The sequence below is a fragment of the Colossoma macropomum genome, unplaced genomic scaffold (genome assembly GCF_904425465.1).
Source record: "Colossoma macropomum unplaced genomic scaffold, Colossoma_macropomum, whole genome shotgun sequence".
Taxonomy (NCBI): domain Eukaryota; kingdom Metazoa; phylum Chordata; class Actinopteri; order Characiformes; family Serrasalmidae; genus Colossoma; species Colossoma macropomum.
Genome location: NW_023494807.1, coordinates 13,092,253 through 13,117,186, shown reverse-complemented (window position 1 = coordinate 13,117,186; position 24,934 = coordinate 13,092,253). Strand labels below are relative to the sequence as shown.

General features: G+C 39.1%; 1 protein-coding gene across 1 annotated transcript in view; it reads right to left on the bottom strand.

The window, feature by feature from the left end:
- Positions 1-24,934, bottom strand: part of LOC118797500 (PC3-like endoprotease variant B) — a 170,922-nt gene that overhangs the window by 19,712 nt on the left and 126,276 nt on the right. Inside the window, exons 14-15 of the mRNA XM_036556873.1 lie at positions 1,027-1,137; positions 846-939 (exon numbers count right to left, since the gene is read on the bottom strand). Of these exons, the coding sequence (XP_036412766.1) occupies positions 846-939; positions 1,027-1,137 (205 nt within the window). The remainder of the gene's footprint in view (positions 1-845; positions 940-1,026; positions 1,138-24,934) is intronic.

Here is a 24,934-nt window from a genome sequence, read left to right as displayed (position 1 = left end):
GTAACTGAAACTCTGCAGTGTGTAGTTTTTATAGTCTGACAGTGTGATGACTGTAGAGTGTTTTTAATTCGGTATGTATCTGCAGTATGTGTAGTTTTTACAAGAGTGAATGGTCTTCTGTAATTGGCTCAACCTGGAGCTCCCTCATTAATAGTATAATAGGAATAAAAAACTTTCTAAAAGAAATGGCTGTGCAGTGTTGTTATTGTTGTTGAGTGTGTCTTGTGAGGTCACTAATGTGAAAATCCAGGCTATGACTTTTCACTCTGGGTTATCTGTGTGCATTTGGGGAAATAATATAGGTACTTTACACTGAACCTATCAATCAATCAAATCAATCCTGCACATTACTTTACACTTGGAGAACTAATGCAGCAAGAATACAGTTAAAGCCATGTTTTAAATTATAGACCTATTAATTGCTGAATGTAATTTTACAGGCAATTAATATTAAAGATTGAAGAGTGTATTTGTAAATGCTGAAATTATTTAATATGTTTTATTTCAAAAAACACTGTTTAAAATAAATGTATTTAGCTTCTTAGATGATGGATATATTACTAAAGCTCCCAGACTGCACTAAAATTATTGTCCTATTTTCAATTTGAAAATAATTGAAATGAAAAGTATCTACAGACATGTATATACATACACAAACACACACACACACACACACACACACACACACACACACACACACACTCAAAAAATGAACTAAGGAGGTCATTTATTAAAATTGCTATTGCATTTTATGTTTAAAATCCATATATGCTGATGGTATTCCATCTGAATGCAAATGTGTGGCATGTGTGGATGTTTGATGTTTTTAATGTATTGTCACACACCTGCACATGTTCCAATATGTTTATCTCATTGTGCTGCCCCTTGCAGGCCTCCGACCGAATAGCCACGCTGACCTTTCCTCCAGACGGAAGGACACTGAAGAGGAGTTTAAACACTTCATCGTACACATATTCCTTCTGCCATTCTAATACACACACATTCATCTATTTTTCCGAAACCTACCGTACAGGTTGAAGGGCCACACTCTCCTCACACTTCCTCTGATCCTCTACTGACTGAAACTGCACAGCCTTCTGCACCATCAGAGCAGCATCCAGAAGACCAAATCCATACCTAGAAAGAGAGAGAGAGAGAGAGAGAGAGAGAGAGAGAGAGAGAGAGAGAGAGAGAGAGAGAGAGAGAGAGAGAGACAGAGGTTGGTCAAATTTGTGTCTTGCTTATGTTTTTTGGGCAGTGTATAAAATACAGTGATCTAAAAATGGACAACAATTCAGGTAAAGTTTAGGTTTCCCATCACTGGGAAGTTGCAAGTTTGATGCTGGGCAATGCCACAGCCATATGTGGTCAGGAATCCTAAAGAGTCTAATTGGCCTCACTCTCTTTGGGTGGATAGGATGGTGCGTAAGATTCTCCCTGCTTCATTCAGCATGATGCTAGCCATATCAGATGTCTGCTAGCCAACATAAGAAAATTAGCAGTTAAAAAGGGGCAACCTCAATGTAAATTCAACTTAACTTCATTTTTAAAATTACTGTAACCACTCCCACCAAGAGGGACGGTGCAATCATGTTTAAGAGGGAACAAAATGTTGTGTTAAGAGTTTTCTCTTTTCCAGCCAAACTAGAGGCACTTAACATGGGTTTGAACCCTACTGTGGGGATAAGCGCACCTGAGACGGATCAGTTTGAGCTGAAATCTCCCCAGGTGGTCAGAACTACACTAGGGGCGAAGCTCAAGAGCAGTAAATCTCATGGCATCCAAGTTAACCCATATGCTCTATTCCCATGATGAGACTGATCCCAAAAAGAAAAAAATAGACGCAGATGCTGACAGACGCTGAATTTCCAAAGAGGTTTCACTGTAGTTCTATAAGTCACTCAGTACTTAAGTAGTTTTTTGACCCATGACTTTTGTACATCTACTTGAGTGTTTTTTGAGTTTTTTTACTTGAATGATTATTATAGCCATGTATTAATACTTTTACTTGAGTACCGGTTTAAGGAACTCTACACACCTCTGGAAGCAACTACATACTCCATTTCAGCTGACTGACTACATTTGATGAAAGGACTAAATTTGTAAAATTAGATTTTTGGCTGAACTATTGCTTTATGTCTGTGTTACATTCACAATATCTTTCAGATCTGTCCATACCTCCATAGAGGTGCGTGTGTCTGTGTGTGTCTATGTGTGTGATGACAGGTCTCTTGAATGATACTCTGCATTTCCGTATGTAGAGGCACTAAGTTGTGGGCTGAGATGATGATGCTCCTCCGCCACAATCACTCCCTATTCTCACTTACAGCAGTAATTACACACAGAACTGATTTACACACCAGCCGAATCAGACTCTATTATTCACTCAAAGCTAAGGAGTTACACACACACCAACATGGAGTCATGACTCTGGCTAGAAAACATACACACACACACACATACTGAGGTAAGGTGTTAAGTGCATGCCAGAGACTGCTGTGTGAATGAGTTGTGATTAGGCTGAAATAAGACCCCTTGTGGCTTCCTAGTAGAAACAGATCAAACAACACCTAAAATGCAGCCTGTGAGACACTCACACACTGGATTGATCTAGAAACACTCATTCGTTCATTTCTGAATCAGTGTTCAGAATCCATGCTCCTTGATCATTGTTTCAAGATCAGTGCTCCCAGATCAGTGTTCCTGGATCAGCATTTCTGGATCAGTGTTCCTAGATCAGCACTGGAACAGTGTTTCTAGACCAGTGTTGCTATATCAAAGTCCTGAATCATTATTCACAGATCACAGTCCCTGTATCACTGTTCTTGCATCACTGTTTCTCAATTGTTTACCCTGGAACTGCATTTCTGGATCCTGGTTCACTATTCCCAGTTTAGTGATCCTGGACCAATGTTACTGGATCAGAGTACTAGAACATTGCTTCTGGACCACAGTTCCTGAATCTGTGTTCTTGGGTCAATGTTCCCAGTTTAGTATTTATGGATAAGTAGTTAAGGACCAGTGTTCCTAGATGATCAATGTTTTGGGATCAGTGTTTCTGGATTAGTGCTCCTGGTCAGTGCCCCTACATCACTGTTCCTTGATCAGTGTTGCATGATCAGAGTCCTGGATCAGTGTTCCTGCATTGATGCTCCTTGATCAGGGTTTCTGGGTCCGAGACCTGGATCAGTATTTATGGATTAGTGTTGCTGGATCAGATTTCTCTGACATTTTTTTTATTTCTAGCATTCTAACTTATTTCCTCTGGAAGATCAAAAGCTTTAAAGTGACAAAACTGCAGGAAAAGATTAGACAATTCATCAAGTGAAAAAATCAAAAATAGTGCTGTAAATGATGTAAGTCCACATAGAAGTCAAAAAATGAAAGGAAAAGAAAATGTAACGATACAATTAAAACTTTCAATAAGCAACATAGCAGCCCACCAGTCACATGGTGCGCCCTGGCTTAAAACACATGCACACAAAAACACAAAAAGAGGGGGAGAAAGAGAGGGAGTATGTGAGTGTGAAAGAGAGGGTGTGAGAGTATGTGAGAGTGTGTGTGAGAGTTGGAGTGAGGGAGTGACAGGCCCAGTGCTGTATTATCTAGCCTTCAGTCTGTAGCTGCATATATCACAACTGCAGTCTCAAATTCTCTTTTCTGACCAAAAACATCCAAAAAAAAATCCTTTAATTTCTCCCTCTCTTCTTTGTCTCTGTCTCGCCATCTCCCTCCCTTGTTCTCAGCAGGTCTTTTTCTATGGGCAGACCCTTCTCCCTCTCTGACCTCCCCCGGACCACATTCAGGAGAGTCATACACGCCATCTGCTTGTGGAGGGGGGTACTGGTACGTGTGTGTGTGCAGGGGGGTAATTTCTACCATCGGGTGGTCAAGCAGTGATACGCTACAGTTCAAATGTTGAATCAATGATTTCAGTAATATAAAACCAATCAGATTGTATATAAATAAATTAAATGATTAACATGAGGCTGCTACTTTACAACTTCAACAAATTTTTAGGAATCTGGAAAAACAATAAATACATTTTTGGTTCAGAATGATGAACAGAATTCTAGATGATTCTAAAACTGCTATTAAGGAAGTTTTGAGAAAGAATAAAGTTACAATAAAATGAATATCCAGAATAATGGTATAATCAAATTAGTATCTAGTAAAATGTTATAATAAAGTTAACCAGAATATAGGTATAATAAAATTAATATCCAGAATAACGATATAAGAAAATTTAAATTAAGTTAAAATTGATCTGAATAGAGCTGCCTATTTGAGGACCAGTGTTAATGTAATCCAAACATCTATATGCATACATTTTATATGTAGTCTTTAATAAACATTCCTAAGCTAGGAATTGTTTACATAATGTTAGCAAACGAGTTAGCTTGTACAATTTCTGTAAAATTAAAGGCTAAGTAATAACAATCACTACCACAAGTGGTGTAAATTATGTAAAAAAAAAGGCTATTTTATGTATTGACCATGAATGGATGCTAATGAATGCTGTTTGATGTTCTAATAAGTTACATTTTAGTTAGAGTTTTGATTATCTCAGTATACTCCAACAAGATTGACTGCTTCTTGTTTTCTGACCAAAAGCCAAAACAAACAAACAAACAAACAAACAAAAACAGCACAACGTCAACACCTCAAAATAAAACCAAAACATACCTTTATCTTTAGTTTTTTTTTACTCATCTTCTCCTTTCATCATCTTTCCGCTCATTACAGCATCTTATTAGACAACATCATGATAAGTTACAATAATTACCAAAAAGTTGTCAAGGAGCACCTGGTGACTACACAGCCCTAAGTAGCTGCTTATGTTGCTTATTAGGTAGGGCGTTTTCTGGTCCTTTTCTAGTGTATATGTTTGTTTATTGAAGTCATTTATGGACTAATATATCATAATCTAACATATAGGAGTGTTTATTGAGGATATTTATCAACTAATATTTCCTGTTCTAGTGTATAAGAAATTTTATAGAGGTTGTTTATGGACTAATATCACAGGCTGTAGCATATTGGAATGTTTAGTGAGGTTGCTAATGGACTAATATCTCTTATTCTAGCATGTAAGAGTGTTTATTCATGGACTAATATCTCCTATTCTAGCCTTGAGAGTGTTTATTGAAGTAGTTCATGGACTAATATTTCCTATTATAGCATACAGGAGTGTTTACTGAGGTTGTTCATGGACTAATATCTCCTATTATAGCATATAGGAGTGTCTATTGAGGTTGTTTTTGGACCAATATCACCTGTTCTAGTGTATAGGACTGTTTATTAAGGTTAATTATGGACTACTATCTCCTATACAAGCATATATGCGTGTTCATTCAGATTATTTATGGACTGATACCTCCCATTCTAGCATTGATAGTGTTGACTGAGGTTGTTTATAGACTAATATATCCTGTTCTATCTTACAGGAATGTTTACTGGGGTTGTTTATCAACTATCTGTTGTTCTAGGACAGCATAGGTGTATTTATTAAGGTTGTCTTCTAATATCTCTTATTATAGCAAACAGGAATGTTTAGTGAGGTTGTTCATGGACTAATATCTCCTAGTATAGCATACAGGAGTGTTTATTGAGGTTGTTCATTGACTAATATTTCTTAATATAGTACACAGGGCTGTTTACTGAGGTTTTATATGGACCAAACGTTCCTTTTCTAGTGTATAACAGTGTTGACTAAGCATGTTTATGGACTAATATCTCCTATTTTTTTTAAAGTGGGCATGTAAGGATTAAAAATAATTAAATAAGTCTAGCATGTAATCTGCCCTGCAGTTTCTGCTAAATACACAACACATTACAGGGCAAAAGCCTCTGACTGATTTGTACAAAATAAACCTTACAGTTCCCAATCAGGTCCTTTTTCTTACGCCCTCAGAACCTGACTATCACTGTCCCTGGTGTTGGCTCCAGCAATAACAGTATGAAATCTCCATACTTCAATCTTAAGCCCTATGTCAGAAGCACACCTAATTAGGCATATTAAGTCATTAAGAAAAGAGGGTCTTAATTAAACGCATACAGACACACATACACTGAGGCCTCGGAGGCTTTGAGACAGTATTCTTGGTTAAATTAATTCTTAAACATGGGCCTTTAAATAAGCAGATGTATTTATATCAGATCTTTATTCTTTTCCAGACTGTTATACATAACTATATGTCAATATAAAGTGCTTTATACATGTAGTTGCCATCATAATCACCGCGTTAATCAGTCTGCAAGATCTCTAAATATGGTAAGTCTCTAAACGTCTTGGTTCCAGTTTCTTAGACTATCCATGAACTTCAGTGTGTCTGCTACATATATTATAACACTGCTTCACAATTTTATGAAATGTCATGAAGTTGCAATTACAAAACTCTGCAGAGGGTTTTTAATTTCAAACAACACATACAGGAAGTGGAGACATGTGGTGATCGGTCTTCCTGTGTCTATGCACTCAACAAGAGAGAGAGAGAAATAAGGAAGACAGAGAACGGAGAGAAGAGAGAAAGGTAGATTAAACTAGCTAACGTAAAGTTAGATAGACTTTACAGTTTAAAAGAATGTTCCCAATGTAACGTTGTGTTCTATTGATGTTCATGACCAACTGTTGTTATTATTGTTATTAATAATATATCATGAAATAACAGTCCAGCTAATCTAATATTAATGTTAACAAACTCAGTGAATCATAATACCAGTAATTTTACTTCAACCAACATCAGTAAATTATTAAAGTTTTCCTATGAGATAGCTTTGGAGCTGTTTTGAAGATAAAACTCTAAGACAGACTAGAATCTTTGCCACTGAGATGAATCTATAAGTCGTGGGTCAAAGAGGCCATATATATAAATAGATGTTAATATTAATTAATATGTTCAAAAGTTCATTTTGCAGTATTGTGTCACTTTATTAAACTCTTGTGTTTCTTATTTCCTAATTTCAGTACCTTTTGAAATGGGGGGTTGGGGTTATCGATGAACTGTGATAGTGGGGGAGGGGGGGGTTGGAAAAAAATCCTCGAAGAAACACTGCAATTTAATCAGGCTACTGTATATACCGATTCACAGTGAATTCACTTTACACTGCCATGTAAACCATACCGTACCTGAGTATTGGTGCTGAATTTGGTTACCCTTCTTGCCGGGGTACTGAGCATACTGAGCCAGAAAGTATATGTAGGGCTATAAATAGTGAACACCATTGACTGGACAAATACATTCATCATAGAATCATCACACAATGTCACTTGAGTCAGACAGCTAACATTTATGACAACTAGCTACACGTCTGTGACTCTCACACAAAACAACTGCAGAGTAAACAATTTTTGTGTTTTTACTCTTAACAGCATCATGTGACCACCAGAGACCCCTGCCTACTTTCACTTTTCTGTTATTCTGTTATGTGATGGTAAATGAACATAGGCACTCGACCAAGGTGCGGATAGCACTGAGTTCCGCTTAGTAACCCTACTGTGCTGTACTGCACTGCCCAGTGGATAAACACCTTATATGTGTGTACGTTGGCTGCTGAAGTACTGAGTGTATCAGCCTGTTCTGAAATCATTCTCCACTGCCAGCGATACTGAGATATATTTGGAAAATGCAGAATTTTGACAAAACCACCCAGCACTAACTCTAATTCTGATAAGAGAATTTTGGGTCCTGTAGGGTGTCATCTATTAGAAAGATCAGAGTTTTTTCTGGCCTGGTAAGACCCTTACTGGGTCATTTTTCAGGACATGTGTGTTTCTGCGTGTGCAACTTTAGGGTATGCACACTCTGTGGCAGCTAATTGTGGAGCCATAAATTAATCAGAGAAAAGCAGCAGAAGGACAGTTTATTTACGAATTTCTTGGATTTCTCTTGCCCCCCAGCAAAACATTAAAATTGCTGCTTAACATGAATTATGCATTAGAGGGGACTGTGTGTGTGTGTGTGTGTGTGTGTGTGTGGTTCAGAACTCCTACAGAGACAGCTCCACCCCCCCGCAGGAAGTTGCATCGCTCCACTTCCTCTCCCCCTCTGGGCATGCGAGCGTGTCACATTCTCATACACACACGCTCAGCACACTTTATCAGCTAGCCTGCCAATCAAACATACACACACACACACACACACACACACACACACATACACATAAACACCTTGGTCAGGGAAAAACTGACTCTTCAAAACTACTCTCTTCACTTTCCTCAAAAACAAAGCGTAAAAAACCAATGCAAGAAAAATCATTGTATGGAGACTGAAGGAAAACAGAAGCATTGCTGAGCTAAAGTATGCTGCGTGTGAGAGCTGTGTTATTGTAACTCCTTACAATAAAGCTATTGTTGTAGTCAAGACCACTGGAGACGAGTCTGGGGTAGTGGTTGAAATCTTCCCCTACAAAATGGGACAACCTTCAAATAAAAAAAGAACATTACTTCATTAACAGGCTACTGTCAGTGCTCTGTAGGCGACCCTGCCAGTCTGCAGTGAAAGCAGAGGAGCTGTAAAGTTCAGCAACCTCGCTGCTAGGCTTTAAATTTAGGGAATCATATTCTTTCAAAGAGGGCGGATCAACAATTATTTATTATCGCCCACCCCTAATTCTTCATTGATATGAAGCTGTAGTCAGCTATTCACCAGCTTCTTGTTAGAATTTTCCCCGTTACACCTTAAATGATGCAGCAGATACATTCTGGCGCCCCAGAAGAAAGAAATGGACCTTAATACATTGGAACGACATTAAACTAAGATAATACAATGGTTATCACAATTTTTTAACTGATAAAATACTCAAACCTGTGGGTTTCTTTGGTCACTTGTGCAGCCATCTTGCCATTTTTTTTTCTCAGAACACTCTGTTTGGACTTCGCCCTGCCCCTCCATTTCAACAAAAATCGGGACACCTTACTCTTAGGCATGAAAACGGAGGAGTAAGGACTAAGTGGTAGGGGCAATAAGTGAAATGGAATTGGGCCTTTGTAGCAGTCAAGTCCAAGTCAAAACTGAGTCCAGGAATGGCTGAGACCAAAACAAGACCAAGACCAGATTAAGATTTTTTTACTGAATGAATGAATGAATGAATAAACAAACAAACAAACAAACAAACAAACAAACAAACAAACTGATACTATAAAAAGTTAATATTATACTTGTAATATGTTTTGTATAACATTAAATAACATATAGCCTAAAAAAAATTGTTTAATTATTATTATATTACAGTCTAACTTTGCATTGTAACTGGAAGCAAATGATGGTGAGGTTATTGTCTGATCTACTTCTCTTAAACTTATTTAGAATCGGTTCCCGAGCAGCGCAACCGTCTAAGCCTTGGCCCTATCATCAGGAGATCACGAGTTCGATCCCTGGTGATACTACAGCCATCCGTAGCGGGGAGTCCAAGGGAGCACAATTGGCCTCGCTCTCTCTGGGTGGGTAGGATGGCCCCTCCTTCTCCCCCCATCACTTAACGTGATGCTAGTCAGCACAGGTGTCTGTTAGCTGACGTAACAGATCTGGCAGTTGGCGCTTTCCTCCGAGTGCGTTCAGCTGTCCAATGACATTGCTTGAGCGGCAGTTCGAAAAGAAGCGGTGGCTGGTTTCACAGGTCTCGGAGGAAGCCTGTGTTAGCCTTCGCCCTCCTAGTGTTGATAGTATCATGTGATTGGGGGAGTCCTAACTAGCGGGTGGAATCGGCGATAACTAAATCAGGGAGAAAATTGGGTTAAAATCCCAAAAAAAAAAAAAGCTTATTTAGAATAAGCAATTAAAGTCAACTGAACATAAACCAAACAACATACATCCATTTTTATCATTAAATAAAAATAATAGTAATAATATCATTCCGGTTGGTTCTCAGGGGATGTTTGAATTTTGGAACCAGTGAACATCAACAAACAAATAACACCCAGTTAAGCCATCATAGAAAGATCAATCCTCAACCGGCAGTGAACAGATTTTATTTAAATGTGAAGAGAAAAGACTCTTTTATTGTGTTTGAAGGTTTTGTTGATGTTCAGTAATGACAGAAAAAAAGTTCATTTTCCAGTTACCTCAGAGAGACACACCACAATTTCTGAGTCCACCTTACCCCAAGACAAGACCAAGTCCCAATGATGTTGAGACTGAGACAAGACTGAGAGAAAGACTTCATGTACTTTGCTATGACTCCACAAATGCAGAGCTCTCATTGGAATACAGCTTTTAAATGGCAAGTTCCATTAATGGTTCTCTTGATAAAAGTTATTTCCAGCCTCAGCAGTGGTGAATTTTTTATCCCTGAAGTATCATTAGCAAGCAAAATATACTGATTCCAGCAATATTAGTATTCAGTAGACTACACTTGACAGAGCTCGCAGGAGTACTATGATCAACGAACAACAAACTTACTGGCTGGCTGCCAGGTAAGTTCCACGTTGATTATGGAATATTTCTCTTAATATATAAAGTTGCAATGGCGCTTTTTCCTTTTCTGGCACTCAACTCGATTCTACTTGACTCTACTCACTTTTGGTCCTACCTACTTTGTTTTCCACTGCAGATATAGTACCCACTCAATGTAGCTGGTCGTCATAGCGACACTACAAGAAACTGCCATGACGTAAAGGAGAAATTTTGTTCAGAAGAGGCTGATGGCCACATGATAAAAGACTGCTGAAAAAAACAGGAGAATTTGGAAAATACTACATCAGAATCCCGACAATGAGATGATTCTGGTTGCTCAAAGGTGACGCAAGAGGGTACGTTAACCTGGTGGCTAATGTTAGCATATGTGTTTAGAGTAAATCAGTAGAGTCGAGTTAAGTCGAGCCAGTACCATGCAGCGAAAAAGCGGCTTAAATTGTCATAGTGAAATGACTGAATCGTGTAACTCACAAAATACAATCAAATCAAACTGCACTGTAGTGAAATTTCATGATGCACATCATCATTTCCTAAAGAATTATAATCGAACCTAATTGTTGTATGGTCAGTGAATTACACCCCTTCCTTCCACACACACACATCTTGCCTTCTACCAAAATACACACATACACATGCACACAAACACACACACACACACAGCTGGCTCTTTAGCCTTTAATGGCCACTGCACTCGCTCTGTTTGTTTTTCATCATTAACACCAGCGTCTGCCTCTCAGGCCCAAAGCCAGGAGAGGTACCGCACCATATCTTTAATTAGCTCACACACACACACACACACACACACACACACACACAAAATCTACTATAAGCTCAAAGTAATTGGTTCAGAGAAAGAGAGAGTAAGAAAAATAGAAATTTCTTTAATTAATTTATCTGCCTGCTAGATTTACCAGGAGAGTTTATACACATGCACATACACACGCACACACACAAACCTCTGTTGTGCAGTGTAATAATAAAAAAAACAGTTGAAAAAAATACAATTGTACTAAAAGCTGCTTTTGTAGTCATCCTTACTAATATTCAACAAACTGAGATTTGTTTGTTAATCCAACATTAGGTTGTCAATAAAATTTGAAAATAAAATGTAGCCTATATTATGGCACTTGGCAGAAACTCTTATCCAGAATGGCTTCTAGTCTAATCATCATGTTAGAGAAGTAAGCTAATATCGCATTAGGAGTCTCGTTCAGGGATGTTTATTGGTACGGCATGATGTGCTTGCCTGGTCTGGGAATCAAACCCCAGACTGCTGGGTGGAGAGCAGAAGTGTTACCTGCTATGGTACAAACTGCAAGCAATACAAACTGCAAGCAAAAGATCAGAATGGTGATGTTTTTATTGTCATACACATCATGTACTTTTTATGTAAACAATTTTGTTTTAAAATTTTGAATACTATACAGAAAACAAGATGCACAATGATAGCACAGATGCTCTCCCACTAATCTCCCTCCCTTCCACCCATCCACCCTCAGCTGGTGTGTTGACACTGCAAAGTTTACATAGAAACAAAAGCTAAACACCATAAATCAAAGATAACTTAGAATGCACATGAACATACAGAAGTCCATGCATACGTAAATCCATACACAAACACACATGTGTCTACATAGTCTCAAGAAGTATTTAATAACTAAATGCTTGTCTTTGGTATACAGGTGGTATAGTGTAGTGGGTAACACCATTTCCCTCCACTCAGCTGACTCAGTGAGATTCAATTCTTTGCTTGGGACAGAACCAAGAGTTCTCCTAACACTATGTTAGTTACCTCAACATGATTAGACTGTAAGTCATTCTGGATGATGTCTTCCAACAGATGTAAATGTAATGTAGGTTGTTTCCCTTTTAAAAAGATGTTATTTTATTGCCAGCCTAATGTTAAATGAACAAACAATTTGAAATTAGTTAAACATTTTAACCTTAAGATGACTACACAACATATATGCAAGTATGTTTTTGTACAGGATTCAAGGAAGGATCTGTTGGCCATTCATGCTGAGGACGTCACGTCCTGTCTTACATGAAAAGTATGAGCACATGCATCCTGGTGAAATACCATTTAAAGTGCACTGCAAGTGTAAATGACACAAAACCAGAACATTACAGTACAGACACGGCCGCTGGGCACAATCAAGACGCAGCGACCAGAAGCTTGACAGACCAGTGGCATGCAAGTGACCTGAGCTTTGACCTCTGAAAGGTTAAAGACACCTTCACTTACAACCCAATCAGTTACTGCCACCCTTCATCAGCAGAACACAACACTGTTGTACTAAAAAAACCCTGCATAAACCTGCAGAGCAATCAAACCCCTACTGCTGTAGAGAGAGAGAGAGAGAGAGAGAGAGAAAGAGAGAAAGAGAGAGAGACTCAGTGACCACAATCTGGCCATATAAAAAATCATGGTTGCCCAGAGAGGAATGACTGTGTGGTCATACATAGAGACACAATTTCCTCTTAACTGTGCCATTAAGTACAAGTAATTCATTTTTCAGTGTCATGAAAAAATCTGAAAACATATTTAACAGATAATTACACACAGCTAAAACAAGTAAATATAATATTTCAAGTCCATATTGGGCCTTTATTACAGCTTCCATTCTTTTATTGAGACGTGCTTTCAGTTTTCAGAAAAATATGCAGTAATATTTCTCCACACCTCCAAAGTTCAGTCATAGAAGTTGCTTGCATTTTTTGCTTTTTGCAATCCAAATAGTCCCAATCACATTCAGCAATGTTAAGGTATGGACTCTAGGGTGGTCAGTTCATTGTTGTGAGAAAACCAGCAGCTTCTTTGTTTGATTTGCAATTTTCATTTTCTTGACAGCTACACATCTTGTGGAGAGTGGAACTTGATTTTCTCTTCTCTCTAAAAATGAAAGCTTTAAGCACTGTTTATCTAATGGTCACAGTTTTGGTGGTCTACCAGGTCTTCCTGTTGTTAGGAGCCTCATTTTGTGAACTTCAGTTTTGGATATTCATGTTTCTCACTTAGTCTCCTGTGACTTTCTTCTTTTTGCAAGGGTATTATCTTACATCTAATCTCCTCATAATTATCTGCTGAATAAATAAATAACTTGTACTTAATGTCCATTTTTGACTGGAAATATAATAATAAAGGTGATCTTTTGCACATTACTGTAAATCTCTTTATATTATGGTATTTTAATAACTGTTATTATTATTACAGTAACTCTGGTACTCTACAATAGGAATGCCATTGTTATCATTCTGTCATTGATTTTGTTAATGCTATGGAATGTTGGACTTGACAGTCATACAATGAAGCTGTCCTGAACTTAAAATTGAGAGAGAGAGGGAGAGGGAGAGAGAGAAAGAGAGAGAAAGAGATTCAGTAGCTCACTGATTTCTTGCTTTTTCTTTGTGTTTAGTCTCTTCATGAGCCCCTGAATGTCTGCTTTCCTCTTTCTTATATTCTCTCTCTCTCTCTCTCTCTCTCTCTCTCTCTCTCTCTCTCTCTCTCTCTCTCTCTCTCTCTCCTCAGTTGTACTGTTGTGTGTGTAATTACTGTTTCATTAGGCAGGATCATTTTTCTGAGTCTCTCTCTGATGTGGTGAGTACTACAAAAACATGATTATGTCTCCACATCTGCAATTCAGTGTTCTGGTCAGACCAGTGAGCAGTGGTGCAGTGTGATGAGTGTTTTAGAGGGTGTTTTCTGGATGTTGCTCTGCTCTATAAACACACAAGATCGGCCGAGTGAGGAGTATATTTCAGCTCACATGTTCCAAACTGTGTTCGTGTCTGTATGTGCATGTTTCTGTTTGTGTGTGTGTGTGTGTGTGTGTGTGTGTGTGCATAAATGTGAGCTGCTGCACTGTAATTGTGTCCGCTCTGAATGATGGCACACATTTACACACAATTACATAACATCAACACAGAAGGACGAGAAGAGAAGAGAAGAGAAGAGAAGAGAAGAGAAGAGAAGAGAAGAGAAGAAAACAAAAAAGGACAAGGAAAGAAAAGAATACGAGAGAAAAGAAGATGGAAGGACAAAAGGTGAAGAGAAACAAAGAATAGAAGAAATTAGTAGAAAAAAAATGAGTCGGTAAAGGGAAGAGAAGAGAAAAGAAGAGAAAAGATTTACTGCAAACCGTTTAAAGAAGAGAAGAAAAGAAATGAAAAGAGGTGAAGAGATAATAATGAGATGAGATGAGAAAAAAGTCAAAAAAGAGAAAATATGGGAAGAAAAGAAACAAGAAAAGGAGAGAAGAGAAAACAAAAGGTGAGAATTGGTGAGAAGATGTACTGCAAACTGTATACTACATTAATTCTATTACCCTATCCACCCTAACACACACACACAGGCTTTTCTGAATACCTCCCAGTCAAGGTGTGTGCTGGATTCTCACTGTAGTGATTATGATGTCTAGCGGAGACCTCCAGCTTTAGCCCGTCCTGAGTACTTAATTACATTGATTGATCTTTATTAGCACCAACAAATGAAGATGCTGAGGGAACACTGCTCCTGTCTCCAGCCTGCATTAGGGACTTAATGGCTGTAGGGACCAATACGGCTACCTGAAGCAAAGCGCTAACACTATAGCGCTAACTACGGAGGAAATCAAAATGACTTAGCAACAACTAGCGAAGCAGAGCACTTGGGAATTTATGCTAACATAACTACTATTCAAAATGTTTTCTGGACACACAAAATTACTGAATAAATCAGCCATTTTAAAGAGCTCATATCATGGAAAGACCTATGTAGTATGAAACAATGTTAAAGTTTCAAAACATACTGTGATGACTTGGCAAAGAAGGAGATGCGGGAACTATAGTGGCTATTGAACATGCAGCGGAAGAAGTCACCCAGCGCTAGTGAATGGCTGGGATAACAGGCAGGTCATCAATAAACACACACCTCTACAGCACGGTAGGCACTAACATGCTCTGCATGCGGCAGGACACTACACAACTCTCCCATTTTAAAGAGCCAACCCGGTGACCCCACAAAGTCCAAGCAGAGTTCAAGCAAAATCCAAGCAAAGTCCCTCCCTTGTAATCTCTCCACAGCAGGGGCTTTAGAACATCCGCTCTTTCAACAAACACACCATGGGCACACGCTCTCGATCGCGTGTGTCGCCAATCCTCCACCAGGGCTGTGCTCTCCTTCCTGGAGCACCAGAGCAGAGAGATTGAGCACTGTGTCCTCCTCCCCATGGCGACGGAGCTTCTCGCAGCTTGCAGCATCAACCACTGCTCTACTGGGGGCGGCGGCTACAGTCGTGGCACCTTCTCAGTTGTGCTCCGCTTCCTTCGCAGCCCACCACGTGCATTGCAAGCAAGAAAGCTGCATGTGTTTGCTGGAGATCCAGCTCACAGCCTCGCCAATCCATGTCACCGGCACCTGTTTAAAGAGTCACTGGATGGCTCCGGTCACCATCACCAGGCCACCACTACACTGCTCCATCCTCTGGCCAGACTCCTGCTGGGCCTCCCACACTGCTTCCTTCACAGTCCCTGTTGTGCTGCCTTGCAGTCTCCTTGGCTGGGGTTTGGTCCCCCTCCTCTCAGCTTGTCTTTTTCGAGTTCATATTAGCATTGCTCTTCAGTAGTCTGACGTTCTTCAGCAGTCCACCGGGAGTCATATCCGACTTCTGACAGTGTGACAACTTGGCAAAGAAGGAGATGTGGGGACTACAGTACTTCTAAGGGAAAGCTCTTTTTTGAACACGCAGAGTAAGAGACCCACTGCCCAGCGCTACTGAACAGTGGAGATAGCAGGCAGGTCATCAATAACCACACACCCCTACAGGATGGTAGGCAGGGAAACTACACTGCACTAGGTGAGCAAGTGTCTGCAAACTTTTGGGCATAAAGCATAGCTTCTACTCACATGTAGAAAATGTCAACAATATAAAGGATGATTAATTGACTTATAGATCATTGATTTTCTTGAAAGTGCAGAATCTTTTGATCAACATTTGAGTTTCGAAGTAGAAAAGCAGATATTTTACATTTTTTCTATATTTGAAATTTGATGAAAAGTTGTTGTGTGTGCAGTTTTGTTTTATGGAAAGAAAAACAACCCTTTACATTTTTTGAGATCAATACAAAGCAAACCTATCAATACAGAAAGTAAATCAAATGTTAATGTTATTTATGATGATATTACTTAATTCATGATAATATTAATTAACTAATTAGTTATTAGTTAATTAACTATTAGTTATTAGCTTAAAAATTGTATATTCAAATAACAGTAAAACAACAGTAATAACTATAGACTTCTAAGAGTTAACACTCAGATAACTGGAGAAGGGTTATCCCCTTTTCTTTCTTTCTCTCTCTCTCTCTCTCTCTCTCTCTCTCTCTCTCTCTCTCTCTCTCTTGCTCTGTGTGCCTGGGTAAAATGGAGACCTATGAAAAATAATAAATTTTCTCCGCTGCATTAACTGGGATGTAAATCGTCAGGCAATTATGTTTTAATGCCCTTTTAACAGGATGAGTAATTGGGGCTGACATTAGTGGGGTTGATCACTCTCACTGCGCCAGCTCTGGACACTGAACGTGTGTGTGTGTGTGTGTGTGCTTGTGTGTGTTATAGAGCAGAACGCAGCACACAGCTAAACCAGCTCCAGCTAATTACACCACAAAGAGAGAGAGAAAAAGAGAGAGAGGCAGAGACAGAGAGCGAGAGGCAGAGACAGAGAGAGAGAGAGAGAGAGAGAGAGAGAGAGAGAGAGAGAGAGAAAGAGAGAGAGAGAGAGAGAGAGAGAGAGATACTAGGTAATATTGATACACTACAGTTCAATGTTTGAAGTCACTTGTCATATTAATAACTTATAACTTATTTTCATGTAGAAAATCAATGAAACATGTAATTTAACTAGGGTTGCCCAAACTTTTACATATGACTGTATGTAAATGAGGAATGATCTGATTGGCTACCCTATATTGTGCCTCTTTAAAAAAAAGGCATTCTTTGCTACAAATGCCTTATAACTGAAAAGCCAGTTAAACCAATGTATGCTGAAGAGGTGGATATATGTGAATGCATTGGTTTGGTGGTACTACAAAATCAATTAATTAAAAATTACTTGTTTTTGTGCTTAATTTCTTATATGGACTGTATGGAATGGTGAGTGAATGGTTTGTTTTGAGAATTTAAAAATGTTTACGTACCACATCAAACTCTTATTTAAAAAAAAATACATTTTTCAAAGAAAATTTATTTTTTTACAGATTCCTACAAACTATAAAATCTGTAGAATACTAGCATCATATTAGAATCATTTTAAACATGCATCTGCACCAAAACTGATTTTATATTATTGAAAGAGTTTTTAACACTTTTGAATGGAAGTGTGTTTCCCATGCTTATTGTTCTATCTTTGCTCCACCTACAATTGTGTTCTTTTATAGCTACAGTTGCAAGTTTAGACAAGCTTTACAGAACACTGGCAAAAATTCCAGTCAACCTAATAAGAAACTGTAGCACATGACTCAGTTTTTGGAAAATTATGCAAATTTTAGTATTAATTGCATTGTAAATTGCATTATAAATTTTGAATAATAATTAGGTTGTATGTGTGTAGATGCGGACAGCACGGTGGCGCAGTGGGTAGCGCTGTCGCCTCACAGCAAGAATGGCCGGGGTTCGATTCCTGGCCGGGCGACCGGGGTCATTTCTGTGTGGAGTTTGCATCTTCTCCCCGTGTCTGCGTGGGTTTCCTCCTACAGTCCAAAGACATGCAGTCAGGCCGATTGGACATGCTAAATTGCCCCTAGGTGTGAGTGTGTGTGTGAATGTGTATGTCTGTCTGTCTGCCCTGTGATGGACTGGCGACCTGTCCAGGGTGTATCCTGCCTTCCGCCCAATGACAGCTGGGATAGGCTCCAGCACCCCACCGCGACCCAGAAGGATAAGCGGTTTAGATGATGGACAGATGGATGGATGGATTTGTAGATGCAAAATATGATAAATTAGGTGTTTTTGTACAAACTCTCAATGCATTTGGGGATAAACATCTGATTAGACTAAAACTAAGCGGAAAGTTCACCAGCTACAACTGTTTTAGCATTACTAGCAAAGTGAACATTGCAGCAACTGAGTGTATTAGCAACTGTAGCAAAGCTGAAATTACTGTACTTAAAGAGATTTGCTGACATTTTCCTTGTCACACTAACATATACTCTGACACTAACAGAGACAGAAAGTGCGACAATATATTGACTCAGGCTATATCAATAAAGCCCTCTATTGATAATGCTCCCTGTATTGGTGATTTGACGGTGGTGGAGAGCACACATTGGTCCAAAATCTTCTATAGGTGTTCAAATGGGTTGAGATCTGAAGGCCGTAGCATATAATTTACATAATTTTTATACTCATCAAACCATTCAGTGACCCCTCTTCTCCTGTAGATTGGGACAATGATGGGGCATCCTGGAAGAGATCACTCCCATCAAAATTGTAATGTTTCATTATAGGATAAAGGCGATCAGTCATAAAGACTTTACACTGATTTGTTGCAACACTTTCCTCTAAAGGGACAAGTGGACCATGGCACCGGACCACTTGACCTTATGGGTGAAACATAAAACCTATTCTCTTGGTGTACATCTCACATGCACTCTCCCATTTGTGGAGAATTTGGAGACTCATCTGAGCACATCATTTTTTTCCATATATCTGTGGATTTTACAAAACTGAACTCTTAATGTGCTTCCTTCTTTGTAAAAAAGGGTTTATGCACTTCAACCCTACTATCTCTCTTATTGTAGCTGTGGACGGACTATTCTTGCTGACCGTTTGATCACACCCTGCACTGACATTCTTAGTCACTTGAACTTTTGCTCTTCTGTTTTTCCTTACGTACCTATGTACTGATGTTTTTCCCATAGATATAAATGCAGATGCCACTTTGCCTCCAAGTTTTATGGAACTGTTTTGATTGCAACACTAGCCTGAAGCTCCTGCACTTCGTGCCTCAATTATGAACCATCTTAAAAAAAAAGTTTGATTTTTTTCCTTTTGCCTTCTTGATCCAAAATTGAGGTCAGCTGTGCCTGATCAGCATCTAGTACATGCCACAGAGCATCTTAGGATGTTAACAGCTTAATTGTGTAATGCAGGACTCTGGGATGTAGTCCAGAAACATCTGCACTAGTTCTCTACTCATTTTTTCAGGTTTATCCTTTAATTTGTCCCCTTGTCCGTATATACACACAGACATATTGACATACTGCCTCTCACTCTCTCTCTCACACACACTCTCTGCTCTGCTCTGTCACATGTGTCGCCTTCAGCGGAAGGGGAGCCGTTTCGCTGGATCAAAAATTTACGAGCAATTAAAAGGCGAACGACATGAGACATCCGTCAGCAGCGCGTGTGTGCCTGTATGTGTGCGTGGGAGGGGGCTGGTACTAAAATCCACACCGTATACTTTTATGTGTGTTTTCCCTCTGTAGAAGGAAGGTTATGACCAAATCCGGTTTTATGGAGCAAGGCGCGGCATGCAGGGCATTTTTCACCGGATGAGCTCAGAGGTCAGACACAGCGACAGTGGACAGCTGTGTGTCTAGAGAATATGTGTACATCATGGCCTAGAAGAAAACTGAATCAAGAAAAAAAAGATTAAATCCATAGAGGTACAGAGTTATAATGCTCATTTGATAAAGGATTCAAATTAAAATCATTCAAATTAATTTTAGTTACACAATGAATTGCCCTATGCTCCTACCACAAACATGTTCTTTCATTGCTGTATGATTGTACAAGCTTTCATGCTGAAATTGAAAACTCAGGTTTATGTCAGAATACAAAGATGCACTAGCTACACTATATGGCCAAAAATATGTGCACATCATTCCTAATTATTAAGTTCAGCCACACTTACTGCTAACAGGTGTATTAAATCAAGCACATGCCACCTTTGCCACAAGTCAATTAATGATATTTCTTCCTTGTTAGATCCGCCCCAGTAAACTGTAAGCACTATTATTTTGAAACAGTGTCAAGGAGCCACAACAGCTCAGCCACAAAATCGTAGACCATGTGAACTCGCAGAGCAGGGCCTCTAAGTCCTCAAGTGTGTATCACAAGAACAAAACGCTTCTCCTCTGTTGCATCACTCACAACTGCCTCTAAAAGTAGAATCAGCACAATATCTATGCATGAGTAGCTTCATAAAATGGGTTTTCTGGGTCAACCAGCTGCACACAAGCCCAAGATCACTATGTGCAATGCCGAGTGTTGGCTGGTGTGGTGTAAAGCATGCCACCACTGGACTCTAGAGCAGTGGAAACGTGTTCTCTGTAGTGATAAATCACGCTTCACTATCTAGCAGTCTGATGGATGAATCTGGGTTTGGCGGATGTCAGGAGAATGCTACCTTCTGGAACGCACAGTAACAACAGTAAGGTTTGGTGGAGGAGGGATAATGGTCTGGGGCTGTTTTTCAGGGTTTAGGCTAGACCCCTTAGTTCCACTGAAGGGTAATGTTAATGCTACAGCATATAAAGACATTTTAGACCACTATATTTTTCAAACTTTGTGACAATAGTTTGAGGAAGACCCCCTCCTGTTTCAGCATGACTGTGCACCCTCTGCACAAAGTGAGGTCTGTAAATGATTTGATGAGCTTGGTGTGGCCTGCACACAGCCTTGACCTCAACCCCACTGAACACCTTTGGAATGAACTGCAACATCAATTGTGAGCTAGTAAGTTAACATTGTAGCCCACTAACTATGGAGGTGTGGCTCAGTTATTCTAAAGAAATTTGATCAAAACATTTCCACATTATATTCTCTCTATATGTCACATTACAGCAAAATCAGAAACTGCTTCAAGCAGTAGTTGGATGTAAAAGTTTGGGTGCCCCTGGTCAAATTACATGTTTTGTTGATTTTTCAAGTGAAAATAAGTTAACACATTCTCTGCAGAGAACACATTTCTGCACATTTTAATGCATAATGACTTTATTTGTTGAATTTGACCTATTGAGAACCATATAAAATGCCTGCGAAAAGTAATATAAAAAAAAAGTCAATTTAAGTGTGAGGTTTGTTAAGTTTGTGCAGGAGATGTGTTAACATATTTTCACGTAGAAAATCAATAAAATATCATTAAAACAGTAATTTGACTGGGGGGGTGTTCAAACTTTTGCATAGGACTGTACATCAATAAAGTCCAGCTACCCAGTGACGTTGTTGAAGCAGTGTTGTATGTAAAATTTTTGAACTCTTAGCACTGGTGCTAGAAATTTTGCAAGTGTTTTAACATAATTTAAAATATTTTAGTTCTAAGACAAAAGGCCTATAGCAGTACTTCTAAAACACAGTTACCCCTTAAGAGAAACAAATTCTCATTTTAACTTTGGACAAAAAATAAAAAATAAAAAACAGCATGTAAAAGGTTTAAATTTTAATATAAATTTTGTGAAAAGTACAGATTTTCTCTACAACAGTTAAGATTCCCCATGGGGGGAGCTATTATTACTCAATTTTGAGTGTCATCATCATTGAAAGAGAAGAAACCAGCTTGAACCCACACCATCAGGATCTCATGAATGCATGAATGTTAACAGTCAAAACCATGGCAAAATTGTAAATTATTTTTTTCTTTGTGCAAACAAAACAGTAACTTTTCATCAAATTCAAACCATAATATCTCCTACTTACAAACACAAACATGGGGTGCATTGAAAGTTTAGAATCTGTACTTTCAACAGAATCTCTCCACTTGTTATAATGAGCAATAAATGAGAAATAATTAATATATAATTACAGCATGCCTTTGTTATAGCCGGCAGTAACCGAGACTTTTAAGGGTTATTAAGGCCGAACAAAAGAAGCTGCCAAATGAGAGAGAAATCTGATCTGCGGTTGAGTGGTAAATGACAGCCATTAAAGGCATGATAGTGTTTTTGCCTGTGGAAAAGTGTTATTAATACTGCCGTACATGAAGCTTCTTAATTGATGTTTCATTGTGAAACGTGGTATCATCAAACACAGCCACACAATGTATTACTGCTATTAGACTCTAAGCATACATATGCGAGCTAATATACGCATGCACACATTTACATTCCTCTGTGTCTGGATGAGGAAGGCCAGGACTCATTTGCTTTCTTAATTACACTGTAATGTATGCTTAATTTGCAAATGGTGGCAATTAATTATTTTGATACAGAACAAAATGCTCCGAATGTAAACATTCTAATAGTTTCTCATGAAGCCTGGATCATTTTTCAAAAAGTCATCCCAATCTTATCTCGTTTTTTATGGGTTAGGGTTGTTTTTTTTTTCCTACCGATCCTGCACTCTCCTTGATATTCACTTTGTCTTTTTGGTGAAGCGACGTTCACTTTGATCTTTTCTTCTCCTCTGATTCCTCTCCTCTTCTGAGGCCGTAATTACAAGGGGTTCACCTTTTCTTTACAAAGAGATTAAATGAAATTAAACATGTTTTTGTGATTGTTTCTGGGCCAGGTGCTGAAAGGAAGAAGTGCAGGATTTTTCAGACTAAAGAGACTGCGGGATGAATACAGAGCGATGCAGAGATGGGTGAGTAAGTGTGTGTGCTATGATACGAAACACCACGACAATGACAAATGTTTCTGTGAACTCCAAAGACTTTACTGAATCAAACAAATGTATATTCTCTCTCTCTCTCTCTCCCTCTTCCTCTCTCACTTCCTCTGCTTCACTCTTTTTCCTCTCACTCGCTCTGCTTTACTCTCTCCCCTTTTCCTCTCTCTCTCTCTCTCTCTCCCTTTTCCCCCTCTCTTCTTTTTCCTCTCTCTCCCTTTTTCCTCTTCCTCTGCTTCAATCTTTTTCCTCTCACTCTGCTTTACTCTCTCCTCTTTTCCTCTTTCTCTCTCTCTCCCTTTTCCCCCTCTCTACTTTTTCCTCTTTCTCTCTCTCCCTTTCCACTCTGTTTTCTCTCTTTCTTTTACATCTCTCTCTCTCTTTCCCTCCCTTTCTTCCTCCTCCCCTCTCTTTTTCCCCTCTCTATCTCTTTTCATCTATCACTGCTTCTGCTTTACTCTCACTGTTTTTGTCTCCCTTTCTCTCTTTCTTCTTTTGTCTCTCCTTCTATATTCCGTTTCTCTATTTTTCTGTCTTTTTCTTTCTCTTTTTCTTTTCCTCTCTCCTTTTCCTGTCTCGCTGTTCTTTTTCTGTTTTTCCTTTCTTGCTTCCTCTTGCTTATTCTCTCTCTTCTCTTCTATTCTCTGCTTTTCTTGTGTCTCTCTCTCTCTCCATGTCTCCCACCCCCACCTTACCATTTTCCTGTCTCCCTCTCTCTCTCTCTCTCTCTCTCTCTCAGTGTATTATAGGGGTTTTCAGTGACATCACAGCGAGCCTAGCAACAGCTAATAAATTATGAGTGACAAGCATTTCGGCCAATAAAAGCTCCGCCGTATTTCCTGGGCTGTAAATCTGCTCCAGATTGAGTTGGTGCGTGTGCTGGTGGTGTGTGACGCCTTTATAGCCACCGTGAGCTCGATCCGCCACACCAGCACTCCCCACACACACCCTCCTTAGAGGTCACACACACATACACACACTTATACACAAGGGATTCTGGGATATGGCCATTTTTCTCTCAGCGTCAACGAACTGTCACGACTCACAGACGCTGCCTTGCTCTTTTCAGCAGCACCATCTGTCCTTCAGCTTTTAACCGGCCAGTCCGGACATATTTCAAACACACACACCAACACTCAACCACAATTCACACACACAAATACTGACCTTTAACCCTGTAAGGTCGAAGCTGAAAAGCCGATGGCTTGGTATACCTTTAAATACTTTACTGTATTAACTTATAAGTGATATTTTACACAGTTATCACACCTTCACACCATTTTATATATATATATATATATATATATATGTATATATAGTGCAGTAAAATACTGTATTCACCATTCACCTTTACAGATATTTTCTGTAAAACACAGAAAATTACTGTGAGGTTGACAGACTCATTGCATTGATATGTCTTCTCACAATGGAAGGATGACAGAAATCCCTGAGGATTTTTTCAGATCTGAAGCAAAAGTGGAGCTTGACTTTCTCCTCTCTCTCTACGATGAATGCTTTCAGAACTGTTTATTTGTTGGGGACAGTTTTGCTGGTCTGCCAGATCTTGTGCGGTATTCTACATTTGTATATTTATTTACCTTCCACATCTTACTGTATGTCAAAAAATACACCAAACTTTAATCAACATTCATCCTTTCCCCAGCTAAGGTTTGAGTGAATTCATTTTAATTTTTTCATTCATTTTTCCAATTTCAGCATGAGATTGATTCCTAATACCCGCTCATCAGGATTTTGCCTTTCCACGATTCTCCAAAGCTACATTCAGCTTAAGACTTCACACATGCCCTGTTGAGGCCCTGTGAACGTGTATCATTATCGCCATCACATAATTAGCCTGATCTACACACATGAGAGTAGGGAGCCGAAGGCATTACCAATCCCTCTGCTGCCAGATCCAAATGGATCCCTTTCAGAC